The 14,494-nt window shown below is 35.0% G+C and overlaps 1 protein-coding gene across 2 annotated transcripts in view; it reads left to right on the forward strand.

Moving 5' to 3' along the window:
* LOC145662997 (fatty-acid amide hydrolase 2-A-like) overlaps positions 1-14,494 on the forward strand; it is a 124,387-nt gene that overhangs the window by 79,697 nt on the left and 30,196 nt on the right. For both annotated transcript variants that reach the window (XM_081729108.1, XM_081729107.1), the window contains exon 6: positions 5,002-5,159. In XM_081729108.1, the coding sequence (XP_081585234.1) occupies positions 5,002-5,159 (158 nt within the window). The remainder of the gene's footprint in view (positions 1-5,001; positions 5,160-14,494) is intronic.

Genomic DNA, 14,494 nt, shown 5'->3' on the forward strand with positions numbered 1-14,494 from the left:
GATTTCCTTAAAAACTCTTAGAGTTATATTCAAGTGAGAGCTTTGGTGAAATTGATTTCAAGAACCTTGCACATTTTCATTATACACTGAAGTATTAAGCTTGTCGTACTGACTGACTAACTGGATGACGTGTGATTTCACAGTTTGCTACTCTCCTTCGCGGTAAACTCACAAAGGGAACAAGGAGGAGGTAGTAAACCTGACGTTGAAAATGATCAATGGTCATATGCAAATAAGATCATCGATAGCGTCGTCGGTAGTTTTATAGGCATACTACTCGTGGTCCATGACTACTCGTACACTGCCCATATTTGTTTATTTCGTTCCTCTGCACAGTCCTCTCCTCTTGTCTACGTGTCCTTACTCCAATCGTAAAAAGTGAGTTCCTACGTCAAACATCGACCAGTTGCAATAACTATTAAATTGTTTTGAATATTGTAATTTACCTTTTTACTCGGATTAATGTAAGTCATTAATATAATTATAATATAAGTCATTTTATATAAGTCATTAATATAAGTCATTTTCGATCATTTTTGTATATCTCCCATCTAAGTTACGGAGCTGAATTTGGATTTAAACGGCATCGGAAGTGTCACTGTTCATCGCAGCGACCCCGAAAACTATGGATTTGACACTAATATCGGTTATTTTCGATCATTTTAAATATCTTCCCCTCCTCTAAGTTGCACCGTCAAAGTGAAATGATAAATATCACTCCAGGCGCGAATCTAATCTATGTTGAAAAATGGATCGAGATATGTCGGGTGGTTCAAGAGTCACAAAGGAAGTTACTTTTCTTTTTATGTAGTTTTAATATTTCCCCTATCCTTCCTCTAACTTAAACCGACAAAGTGAAATGATAAGATCCACCCCAGGCCCCAACCTAATCTAAATTATGTGACAAATTTGTTCGAGATCGGTCTCGTGATTCAAGAGTTATCAAGTTTTATTTATTTTATATATCTCCTCCTGCCCCTCCAATACGTTGTACCGTGAAAGTGTACCGTTGTACCACCCTGGGCCCGAGCCTCATCTATGTGAAAATTTTATCAAGATGGATTGGATGGCTCAAGAGTTTAATCACTTTCATTTTTTTATTTTTATGTATCTCCCCTCCCACTTCTCTAAGTTGCACAGTTAAAATGAAATGATAAAAAAATATCCTAGGCCTGAATCTCATCTATGTGGTAAATTTGATCGAGATCGGTCGGGTGGTTCAAGAGATATAAACTTCAAATATAGTTACTTTCATTATATATATATATATATATATATATAGAGAGAGAGAGAGAGAGAGAGAGAGAGATAGATAGATAGATAGATAGATAGGTAGATAGATAGATATAGATATAGATTATACACGGAAGTCACTAAGCAATTTACAGAATTGTCTCACATATAATTTATATATGAATAGAGACACAATTTTTTGGTGATACGCGAAACCGCGAAATGTATCAGTTTTGTATGAAAATGTTGTGTATCTAAAATATATACTTTTTCACTAGTTGTTAGGCCATGTAACGCTCGCGATTAAACGCGAAATTCTGTCGAATTAGTGAAATTTGCAACAAGTCTGATATGACACGAAATATACGCAAAAGTGACAATTTTCGACGCTTTTACGATTTATTCTTTACCATTATTTCTCCCTTCTGCATACTTGACCGTGAGTAATGCTACTAGTTCGTCACTTGTCTACCTGATGGTATGTGTTCCAGCTACGTGATGAAAATTCCCATATTTGAGAAAATAGATCACCATGATTTTTTGAAATTTTGCATGCAGTTACAAAATGAGCTACAAAGAGTATCCATTGGTAAAGTGGATTGTGTGGAAAGTGTGTTGCAAGGTATGTTAGATAAACTTTCAGAAATCGCTGGAAAATGTCTCCAACTAATGTACATATCAGTTTCGAATGTTAATGTGGAGAGGGCTCTCTCTTCTTACAATGTCACACGGTATTTACCGATAAAAGAACAAAATTAAGACCAGAAAATATTGAAGCAGTCTTTCGTGTTAATTAGTTGCGTAAGTAAACTGTGAACACTAGTCTATTATTTATTATAGAAAAAAGTTATTTTTTTCTATTAATGTTCTCTGTGCGTGTGTGTATTTTCTTTAAATGACACTTTTATTCAATGAGAATGCTATGTTTTATTTATATAAAAAAAAACTCAAATATTGTTTAATATAGTCATGCATGAGCTCACGTCATGATGATTGATGAGTGGAAATTAAGGTGAAATAAAAGGTAACTAATTGAATTGCCAAGGAAAATAGTGTTCTTACATTGAATTTTTATTCATCGATTTTATTCCACTTTATGCATATTTTTTATAACGAAATTGCGAATTCTTATTTACCACAAAATCGGTTCTCTATATATGAATATACTAATATTTTCTTTTCTCAAATTTCAATAGAAAATCGTCTCTTCTAAAATGGATTCTTTGTATTTGCTACTTATGTATTCATTCATCCACAAATACATAAATGATTTGTTGATACATAGGCCTATAAGATACATTCATTTTTTTCTGACATTCGACACAAACACACATACACACACGAACATATGTAACTTAAATTTATATCACCATTTGTATTCTACTACGTGTATGCGCGGCGGACATTAACCTGGAAAAAAATGTTATGTCTCTGTCGGGTCATGAATATTAAAATGTGTCCGTTGGTGAAATACAGAAATTGAAGATGATAGCAATTGTTGGTTTACAACAATGTTTGTTTTTAACCTTCCTAAGAATCGATATAATAAATGCTGTAAGTACACAGTCCTGATTTGAATATACAACAGATCAACGAGTTACGAACCCCTCGCTTTGTAAACAATTTGGTTTACGAACAAGCTTTGTGAACAATTTTCTTTCGGTTTACAGACAATATTTCGGGATACGAACGTGCACACACGCCTGTACGGACAATTTTATTTGCCTAGGAGCAGGGCCAGCTCTACCTTATGTGCAACACGTGCATTGCACGGGGCGGCAAAATCTGTCATAACTATATTATTTAAAATCCTTGTTTGAAACAGACTTCATGATGATGGTAGTTAAATTTACTAAGCTGACCTTCTATTGAATACTACGTTCACACATCATGTTTAGGTCGCATTAGTTTAAGATAACATGGTGAATGCTAAAACAAATGGTCAAACAAATCCCAGCATGAATTGCTTGATTGTTGTCAAACACAAGAACTCGATTTTCGAACAGTAGTGAACACCTGTTCCATTTACTTAGTTGTTACAGTTTTGATATGAAAACTAGTTCTGTCTATGTTACAAACAAGTTCCTTATCATTGAAGATGGAAACAATTTTCTTTTTTTTTTAATTTTTAACGGCTGTACAAGGGAAATCAAGAAATAAAGATAAAAGAGCTAGTTGCACTAGAATTGTAAATTGGTATATCGATTGAGATGAAGCTTGATATTGAATTCTATAAAAATAATTACCATCTTCCCTCTACAGGTGTGATTACTTTATCTTTCACTAACATAATATATTATTACTTAAAGGAAAAAAAACAGATACAACAAGATTGTATTTGTAGTGTTTAAGTCTTTCTGAGTGCGAGTACTCTTTCCCTTCTTTTTGTTGTCCCTAATGGAGTAGCAAACTTAAAATCATGGCTTAGAGAGAGAGAGAGAGAGAGAGGCGGCAAATTACGTAGGACCGGCTCTGTCTAGGAGTGCATTTGTAGTATATATTATCTGTTAAGTGTTCTATGTTCAGAAACTACTTTTTATTCTTTAGCTTCATATTTTGGATTTTCTAGTTCTCATGCTGTTTTATTTAATTTTGTGTTAGTTATCTGCCTTTTAAAAATATGTTATTTTCATTCTGCGTATATTCATCACAGAGCAACACTGAAAAAAAATAGTAGAAATAATCGTACATTACCATTTTCTGGGTTAGAACGGATTAATTGCATTTACATTAATTTTAATGGAAAAAATAATTGCGATTTGCGGTTTACGAACAGCGTTATGGAACGGATTAAGTGCGTAATCCGTGGTCCATTCTATTTTGTAACTCGTATAAAGAAAAATCCCTGTAGGTCTAAATTCACGGATTTTTTAAAAAATATTTTTTTAAATAGTTGAAGACAAAAGAGATATCAGATTGGAGGTACTATGACTATCTTTGAGTACTTTTGGGACACACCGTGACTCAGTTGTAGAACACTTACCTCTGGTGCGTGAGGTCCCTGCTTTGATTCTCGACCAAGTAAGTTTGTGGTGGACAACATAGTGCCCGTGGGTTTTCTAGGGGTACTCCCGTTTCCTCCTAGATTCGCATTCACCAATTCTCCCATCATCATTCACTTGCCTTAATCATCCGTCTCCCTTAGCCTAAAGGGCATAATTATGGGACGTTAAACAGAGAGATTTCATGTCATTTTCTTTAATAATAATTATTTGCTTGCTTATCAATTATGACATCATCCAACGATTTGTCAAATTAGCCTATCTAAGATAGGGCTACCTATGACATTCTTTAAAAAAACATATTAAGATTTCACAAAAGTTTTATATTACTCGAAAAATAGGGTTACCAGAAGTCCTCTTTTGCCCGAACATGCCCTCTTTTACAGGCCCTAATGTGGCCCGGATAATATTTTCGGAAAATAGGAAAATTTCCCCTTTTTATGGAATACAGTTAACGGCTTCAAGATGTTAATAATAATAATTATGGACATATCTGTTAATGTAAATTAGTTGTTTTCCCAAGCCTTCGGCCCACTGTACTCTATACGTTAAAATCATGCTTAAGTATAAGCTTTAATTGTGTACGTTTAACAAATTTATTTATTGAATTTTCTCACCAACCACCCAAAACTCAATACCGTATTTTGGCAGATTAAAATAAAAAACATTCGTTAGTAGAAAATTTAGCTTTTGTAATTTGTTACTTTGTATATATACACAAATAAGACTCACTTGGAATAACTATTTTGTTCTATTATTTCTGTAGGTGTGGTTTCAATTCAAGGACATTATCCAGTTTCAGATGACGAAAACTTTGACAAATACCTCACAGTTGGACCGATGAGTCGTTATGCAGAAGATTTGTTGCCTTTGTTAAGAGTATTAGCTGGTGAAAATGTTAAGAAACTACAATTGGACAGAAAAGTAAGTATTTCCAAATCAGTTAATGTTATTCTACTTTTGCTGAACCTAACTTCAGATGTTAATCAACTTATCTAGAATAACCTGCCTGCCTGAAGACAAAAGAAAATAAGATCATAATCAGTCAAGTGTAACAACACTTGAAGATGGTCTGTGGAAGGAGCGATTGTAATATTAGAGACGTATATATGGTCAGGCTACCAGGTCCTGAATGTTAATTAAACATTGCAATGTTCTGTAGGTAGAATCAAAATAATGTACACGGGAATTTAACCCTTCATTCTTTTATTATAAAAGTGTCTTATATAAAATATTGTACAGTGAAACCTTTGAATAACGGACACAAATGGGATATGAATTTTTGTCCGTTATTGAGAGGTATCCTTTACAGAGAGGTTACAGAAATTTAATTTCTCACAACGGTAATTGTATGCTGTAATATACAGTAAATACATTTGTATGAATGTAAGTACGTAAAATTCAATATGAAAATACTCTGTTTAGTACGTATTTGAATTACTGGGAGGGATGAAGAAGAAATTCATTTCTGTTAAATAGTATTAATGCTGGGGGATGTGTTAATATATTCGTATACCGGTACTGCAAAAGATAATGCGTGTATGTTAATTTTTTTAAGTACATGTCATTACCCTGTAAGCGTTTCTCATTTATTTCAAATTCTCAGAACCTTCTCAAAACATGTGTTAGGAACCAACTAATCGGCTAAACTCGTTTGTTTAGTGAAAAAGTCATAGTTAGTCATAGCTAATTAGCATTTTCAGCCAATCAGGAACCAGAATTTTCGCCAGTCCAGAGTATATATTACTTATATCCGCTTATCTCTAAATAATTGCCCTGATGATGAGAACGATGACAGCTCTCGAAACGTTGGCTTATCCACCAGTTTTCACCTGGCTGATTGCCCGAGAAGAACTTTATCATATTTAAGTCTTATCGTCGCCTCTGGTGTCCGTATATTTTTTCTGGTCCTTTGCTGTGTACTTTGAGCATAAGTATGCAAAGAATCTCTTTTGTCATTTCGTCAGCCAGCGTTTTGCCTCACTCGTGCAGAAAAACACTCTTTACGATTTGTTCTTTTAACAGATGGGGCACCTTCATGGTGCTGTTCTAGCTACTCTACCAGGCGTATTTAACCTTTAGCGGGCGTTAGTTGGGTTGCCTAACTCACGGATTTTGTACCTTAAAAATTTCTGTGGCCCACTGTGGTAATATGTGTTTCGTATTTGCCTCATTTTACGTATACCGTATCTGTGCACAATTACTTTTACTTCAGTACACTTCTTCTTGCCTTTGGGGCGTAAACTTTCATAATTCTGGGCAGGGGCTTTTGCACTCTAAAGCAGTTTTTCTACAGAAAATTGAAAAACAAATATTCTTTTCCTTTTTGCGTATTGGCCCTAGTCAAAGTTTCGTTGCAACTCTTCATGTCCTTTAGGCACTTCTGTCATACTGCTATTAGCACTTTTCATATTTCGTGATCTTTGCGTTTAATGCTCCACGACTAGGCCTGTTAGGTTAAGAGAGACCATGATTAAAGCAAGTGAATTATGATGGACGAATTAGTGGAAGGAAAAAGTAGGATGATATTGGATTGTCCCGAGAAAACCCACGAGCACGATGTTGTTCACTTCAAGCTGACTTGACTTGTGAACGAACCAAGTACCCCGCGCTCAGATCAGAGCTGAAGTGGGTCGTTGGGTCAGTGGGTAAAGTGGGTCGAGTTTTCTGCGTGGTTCAGTGGGTCGAGGGTTAACGGCATGTGACCCACTGCAACCCTCCATAACCCACAGCGACTCACCGACCCAATCTCATCTACTGACCCACTCTACTTACTGCATTGTAGACAGTATTTTCTGAACAGTATATCTTTTCACCCTCGACACTCGCCACAGAAATTAAATACACGTGTCTGATTGGTTGCAGTATTCGATTGTCCAAACCTTCTGGTGTATGTATTGTGTATTATAAAATAGAAGAAAATTGTCACTTTGTTGGAATTAAAGAAGAAAATTGAAAAGCAGCTGAGGGTAAATTAATATCATGGCAGTCAGCTGGAACAAAACGAACGCTGCGGGGTTAGAACTTTTGTTAGTCCTACTACTACTACTACTACTAACGTAAGTAAATCACTTTTTGAGTATTATTTATCTTATTTTATTGAAGAAAGTGTTATGGGAACTTAATAAAAAGTAAAAGAATTTTAAAAGTTTCTCTGAGACGCCAAAAGTAATTGTAATTACTAACCGGTTGTGCTACCACGCTCGGCCACGAAAACTGACAGTAGTAGGTGGTTTATTTCTGCTATGTTTACGGTATGTGGCGAGAAACGGATAATTTCAACTAATCACAAACGCTATTTAGCTCATATTGCTAGGGTCGAGCGTCCCTTAAAATATGCTTCTGAACACTGGTGAATTTGTCCACGTTTTACTCTCAAGGCCTCCATTATCCTTCCTTTTTCATTTGTTTCTGTTTACCTACCTGAGATGAGTATCTCTAAGTGAAAAAGAACTTTAGGGATTTTTGGATATTGATATTTGTAATTGCAATATTAGCAATAGGACATATGCTATTACTTGGCTTTCAAGACACACAACCTGTGAGTTTTTACAGGAGCTAACTACTTGAAACAATACATTTTTGAATCACTATAATATATAAATTATTATATAAAAAATTGATGTAACTGTGTGCGCCTGATCATCAAGGCAAACTTGCAAATTGAGAAACAAATTCATAAACAAATTGAGAAACAGAAGCCAGGCGCTTTCTACTATAATAATTGTTGATGCTTGTGTTTATTAAATGGAGCGCTTAGGGCACAGGGCATTCAAGCAATAAAATTGTGAGAAAAATAGACAAACTTTGTAATGTACGCTTAGTTACACGAAAATTTTAAGTTTGGACTGTACGTTGGTCTACTTACCTTGTTTTGGGACTTTCAAATATCATAGTTTTTTCCACTGAAAAGTATCGACAATTCAACAAGGATATAATTATACCACGATAATTTAATTGAAATTCATCGAGATTTGGCCCATGACAAACACTTTACCATTTTACATCGTAAAGGTCACATCCACCGTTTTTGTAATAGACTGGTGCTTGAGCGAGTGATCGTAAAAATTCAAACTCCGATTAGTTAGAATTTCAATTGCACAACCTGGTTTTATTACAAGTATAAACTTTTTAGTCAGTAGAGAAGAGGGTGTATGTCATGTGTCAGAGTTCATAACGATGTGCTTTGGTATGTGGTGGGACAGAGCGGGTCGGTGGATGGTGGGTCCGAGTGGGTCATGGTGGGTGGTGGGTCAAGTTTTCATTGACTCGCGCCATCACTGGCTCAGATAGTTCAGTACTCGCGATCCCGTGTTCAATTCCCGGTGTGAGATCCTGTGAAATTGTATGTCCTGGGTGTATCTGTGTTCGTGTCCCTGTGTTTCAAAGTAACTGGAAATAACTGTAAAACTAAATGAAATAAAATCTGAGTTTTACGTCCAACGTTTATGCCGGCTAGGCTAAAGGAGACGGTGATGAGTAATGAATGAAATAGTGGAACGAAGAGAGTGGGAGAAAATGGGAGATCCCCCAGGAAACCCACGCACACGGAACTGAAAAACGAATATTACTAAGTATAATAAAGACAAGTTACGGAGATACTTTCAATAAATCTGAAAAGAAAGTGGTCTGAGGCACTATATGTCTATTTTTGTTTTTTAATTTAAATTTGAAGTTTCTCGACTATAGTATTTTATCATGACCGAAATCAGTGTGTTTCGTCGTTGTCGTAAACGTGTGCAATTTGCTACATATACAAGTGTTTTTTGACTCTCCCTTAACAGAGTAGTCTTAGCGAAGTGGCGTTAGAATTCGTTTCGTAGTTCAGGGGTCCGAGGCTCGATTCTCGCTGCGGCAAGTTGTTTTTATGAACTACAATATTCATACTTCTGATGTGTATTAAAGTGAAAAGTACTCAGTTTCTTTCGGTTTTACAAGTTAGAGTGGAGACGGCTTTCTTCACACGGGAAATACTAGCAAAATGACGTCACATGTCTGTCTACAACCTTGATTCGTACTGTGTGAAAACGTAACATGTTTTGCAAGCAATTCATGAATACGATCCCTAAGGCTCATGCTTAGGGCCGAGTATGAGTCATAAATTGCACGATATTGTTTTCGAGCAATTTTTCCGAACGCCTTCCACTACTACTCCTATTGCTAGAAATAATATTTTATTTCGCCATTTCCAACACGTTCCATATATCCGTTCAACCAAAATTTGTAAGTAGGAGCTATTCTCTTTTATATTGGTATGTATATTTTGTTAAAATATCAATATAACGCATACATAATCCAAAGTATTTATCCAAAGAGAACGTGTTGCTATGTATAACGATGAAGACAAATCCTACTTAGTTTCTGTTTAATCAATCGAAGTTTCGATATTAATATTGCCCAGGAACTGACACCTTTCTCCCCTCTCGTTTGCTTCGGACACGAATCCCTCGAATTATTTCTTATCCTTTCTTTTTCTTTTCCTATCAACTTCAGTATTTTATTTATATTGCAATAGGACGTAATATTGAGGTCTTAAATTTTCAGTAATAATAATAATAATAATAGCTTTAATACAAAAATATCTACAGAGACCATAATAAATTCAATGAGCTCCGAAATACAAAGTAACAAAATAGCGTATGAGATTTAGTATACCACAATTGTTATTTAAAGAACGGACATGCACTATTTCGAGAATCGAGATAAAATGAGAATTGTTTACGATACTTTTTGACTCGTATCGATTTTCATCTCTAAAGCGAGACGATAATTTGAGTTAGCCTTGTCCGGTCTTGTATGTAAAATGTTAACTCTTGTCTCAATTTTGTTTGTTTTGTTTCAGAAAGAAGATGAGAAATTCCTCTTCCCGTGAACAACACTAAACAAAACCGAAATATTTTTGCTAAATGTTACATTTCTGGTTGTAGTGTTATGCACTGAGCGATAATAAGCTTCTAATTTTTAATTTTCTATGAGATAGTAATAATAATTATTAGTTTATTATTGTTATTATTACTATTATTATTTCTGAAGATTTGATAGTTCAAGTATTGAAACATCCGAGTATTTAAATGTCTGAAGATAATAAAACGTGTGTCATCACCGATCAATCGCCACCAAACATTCTAAAATAAAAACGTACTGGCCGTTCGTAGATCAGATTCGATTCGACTACCTTCAGATTGCTGGTCGAGCGCCTTGACCACTAAACCACGATTACTGCGCAGCAATTGATTTGTCTTTAGTTGGTTACTAGTATAATACACGCGCCGTATTTGATTCAAAATGAAGGAGCTTTGTATTTTGTTTTTAAAATATCTGTAATGTTGATAATTTAGTGGATACAGTGATATAATGCCCTTTGAGTCCTCAATTACATATTCCTTTGTTTTTCCAATCAATCTATTAAGAAGCAACTGTTTTGAACGAACGGAAAAGGCTTTTTTTTAGGCGAGCCGGAAGAAATAACGCTTTAGATGAGTGGTTAGTGTTGTAGTTTCGTAATCCGACAATCCGTGTTCGACTCTCGCCTTCGCCGTTTACACCTTTTAAAATGTTTTATTTACAAGGCTGATCTCCAGTTGGATGCTGTTAAATGAAAGGTAATCTCCAGTGGAGAAGTTCAGTGGTGATGTAATCCTGAAAATAAAAGAAGAAAAATGAATGGAAAAAACGAGTTACAAAGTTAATTCTGTTTGTTTCTATATTTGATATTAACCGTTAATTTCGTGTATTTTTAAATTATTGTTTATTAACACTTTAGTCTACTCTTTTCTTCTTGTCTCAATGTGTAAATTTGCACGAATATTAAAGAAATCACGAACCCTGAGTTATATTGGCAACCTAAGGGGAAATACGCTTAGTACGAATAAGTTCTGCAACTCGTTTAAGTGTTATCGAATTTTTCATTTTTTATATTTACAAATATATTACTTCATAACAATATTTAGCATTTTCAAAGTTATTTAACGAATAATGAAATCAGACAAGTTCTTTCGAAGTAACATTACATATTAATCAGTGGCGCCGGAATCTACGAGCTCAGGCCCTGTTAGACTCCCAAAATTTTCATTATGGGCTGGGTTCTTTCCCTGAATGATCAATCCATACTTTAATTGATTTGCAGGTAGGACTACTGTTAATAGTTTTAAAAGTCAGCGCAAGGCTTTATGTTTAGTTTAAAAATAAACTAATACATGTACCGCATAATCTATCCGTATATTATTTGATACGCATATAAGTATAGTCATTTGAAGTAAGTTAACTTGTTTATATAACCCCTCATTTGAGTTAATTATAAGATTATTTAAGTCTCACCGTCGCCTCTGGTGTCCGTATATTTTTTGCTGGTACTGTGCTGTGTACTGTGAGTACAAGTATGCAGTCATTTCGTCAGCCAACGTTTTGCCTCTCTCGTGCAAGTAAATACTCTTTACGATTGGTTCTTTTAACCAGTGGGGGCAACTTCGTGCTGCTGTTCTAGCTACTCTACCAGGTGTAATTAATCTTTGAGCGGGCGTTAGTTGGGTTGCCTATCTCACGGATTTTGTACCTCTACACTTTCTGTGGCCCACTGTACATTGCACTGTATGAGAGAAAAGCGTTGTTTGGTTTCGGGCTATTTCTTTCCCAATTGATGTATAATGTGAAAGCGACAATCTATTTTGTCTTTAGTGATGAAGAAGAGACACTTGGAAAATAGTAATAATGAAAAAAAAAAAAAAACACGATTCCAGTGACACAATGAGTGGTAAGAAGCTACGTTACGATAAACAAGATTCATGTTTACCAAGCACGAGTGTCAGTCATAATACTGGAACGAACATTAACAAACACGAGGGTGCGTTCAGATGTCAAAAGAGGTGGGAAGCAAAATATACTTCGACCCAGTGGGTATGGAGCATTCTGAAAATGCAAAGTGCATATGAAGAATGATTTGGAGGCATTGCAGAAAAGTGGTGATAATTTTGTTGATGCTCCATTTTCTAATTTTGAGAAAGCCACTGGACGTTTAGGTAAATTGGAAAAGCATATTAATTCTAACAAACGTAAGAAAGTTCTAGATATGGAAAAAATGTTGGATTCAGGGGAAAAAGCGGATTTCACTATAGTTTCCCTTGGGTAGTGAAATAGTTTTCACATATTCCATGTTACTGAGTAAAACAATTAAATTCCAAATTTTCTCTCTCTCTTCCATATATATTTTCAAGCAGAGCTGAATGGAATGTTACCTATCGATTGAGTAAAGCAATTGTGAACAGTGCAGTGGCAATTTCCGGGTAATCTAATTCGGTAATTGTGGGTAGTCACGTGATGCTGAAGTCAGTTTTTGCTTAGTTTTTCTCTAGTGAAATAATTAGGATCATGTCCGACTAAACAGTTTACGAAACTATGGCCAATATCCTGCTCATATCAAAATCAGTTTGTATTAATTATTTGATTTTTAGTTGACCTAACCTAACCTATTGAAAGTGAAGCAAAGAGTCTTAGTAATTCAAAATTTAACATTTATAGACAAGATGAAGTTTATATTTCCAAATATTTTAAACGACATTTCGTATGTTAAATTATCTGAAAATTAGTATCTAGGCTAGAACAGTGGTTTTCATCCTAGTTCTTGTCACGACCCCCGATTTTATCACATCCTCTTGCCAGCGACCCTCGTATAATTTTTGATTTGTAATAAGCTTGTATGGGATTTTTAATATACCTATTGCGGAGATCCCACGATATCCATCTATTTCTATAATAGCAGAATCCATCTTTTGTATATAGCGGATAGAGTAACTTCCCTAAAAGCGAATTGATTAAAACCAAATTTGGTCAGTTCATTCATATTACAAATGTCGAATCCAATCAGACTGTTTCAAAATGAAGGCCATTTGAAAATTTTAAAACTTCATAACTCCTTTAATTTTGGGTCATATGATGAAAAAAAAAAGAGATTTCTAATTTTGGTTAGAAAACTTGGACAGTTGTTAAAAAAAAGTTAAGTATTTTGAATAACTTGATAATGTGCGTCACGAAGATTGAACCGGGCATTGCCACACTAGTGAAATCATATCATGCTCAGGTATCTCATTAGCTTTCAATTTTAATTGTATTTCAATATGCAGGTTTTGTTGCATTTGTATTTTTCTGGTATTTCTATATACAATTCTTATTAGTTTCATATCGCACCTCTTTCATTTAAATTTATTTTTAAACAACTCTGCACCTGTTAAAAATGTTTAGTAGACCTACTTTTTGTTGTTATTAACAATATATATAAAAATTAAATTATTCCTTACAGAACAAAATTCAACATAATGTATAAAAACATTTTCTGTTTTACATTCCTAATTATATTTATCTATTCCGCTTATCTTCGCGACCCCCGGGGCCGCGGTGGCTCAGTGGTAGAGCGTTCACCTCTGGTGCTTGGGGTCCCGGGTTCGATCCCTGCCCCCGCCAAGTGAACTTTGTGGTGGACAAACACCGTGTGCGTGGGTTTTCTCGGGGTTCTCCCGTTTCCTCCCACTTTCTTCATTCCACCATTTCATTCATTACTCATCATCACCGTCTCCTTTAGCCTAACCGGCATAACCGTGGGACGTAAAACTTAAAGATTTCATTTCATTTTTTTCTTCGCGACCCCCATGAAACCTTCTCGGGAACCCCTAGGGGTCACAACCCCCAGGTAGACAAGCACCGGTCTAGAGCAATAGTTAAGAACAGCGATTTCCTATGGCAGCTTTATCTCAGTTCTCCTTTAACTAATTTTGCTTCCTAGAATAATTTGACGTACAAACAAAGAGTAATTAGTTAATAATTGTGAGAATTATTAACTAAAGAGAATAATTAGTTAATTTTTGTGTTATTAAATGTACATAATGTCAAAGGTGATGAATAAGTGAAATGAATATTGTATTGAGAATTAATTATTTATTAAATCCGATATACTATTATCGCATCAAATATGTAAAATAATTAATATTATGATTAGCTGGCTAATGGAAAGTACCGGTATACCTACACGTTCATGTTGCTCGAATTTGTCTACAAAAGTAACCTTAAGTGCAATTGATATACGTAATTACTTATATCTGAATGCAACTCATTCTAGCTTTGGAACTTCTTTTATAAAATAACAGACAAATTCTGACCAAAGCATATATTAACTAATAAATAATAGCGTTACAGTTTCGGCAAATTAACTTTGCCTTCATCAGACACATTCTGATGAAGGCAAAGTTAATTTGATGTGTCTGATGAAGGCA

This window comes from Thermobia domestica, chromosome 10, assembly GCF_964235325.1.
Source record: "Thermobia domestica chromosome 10, izTheDome1.hap1.1, whole genome shotgun sequence".
NCBI lineage: Eukaryota > Metazoa > Arthropoda > Insecta > Zygentoma > Lepismatidae > Thermobia > Thermobia domestica.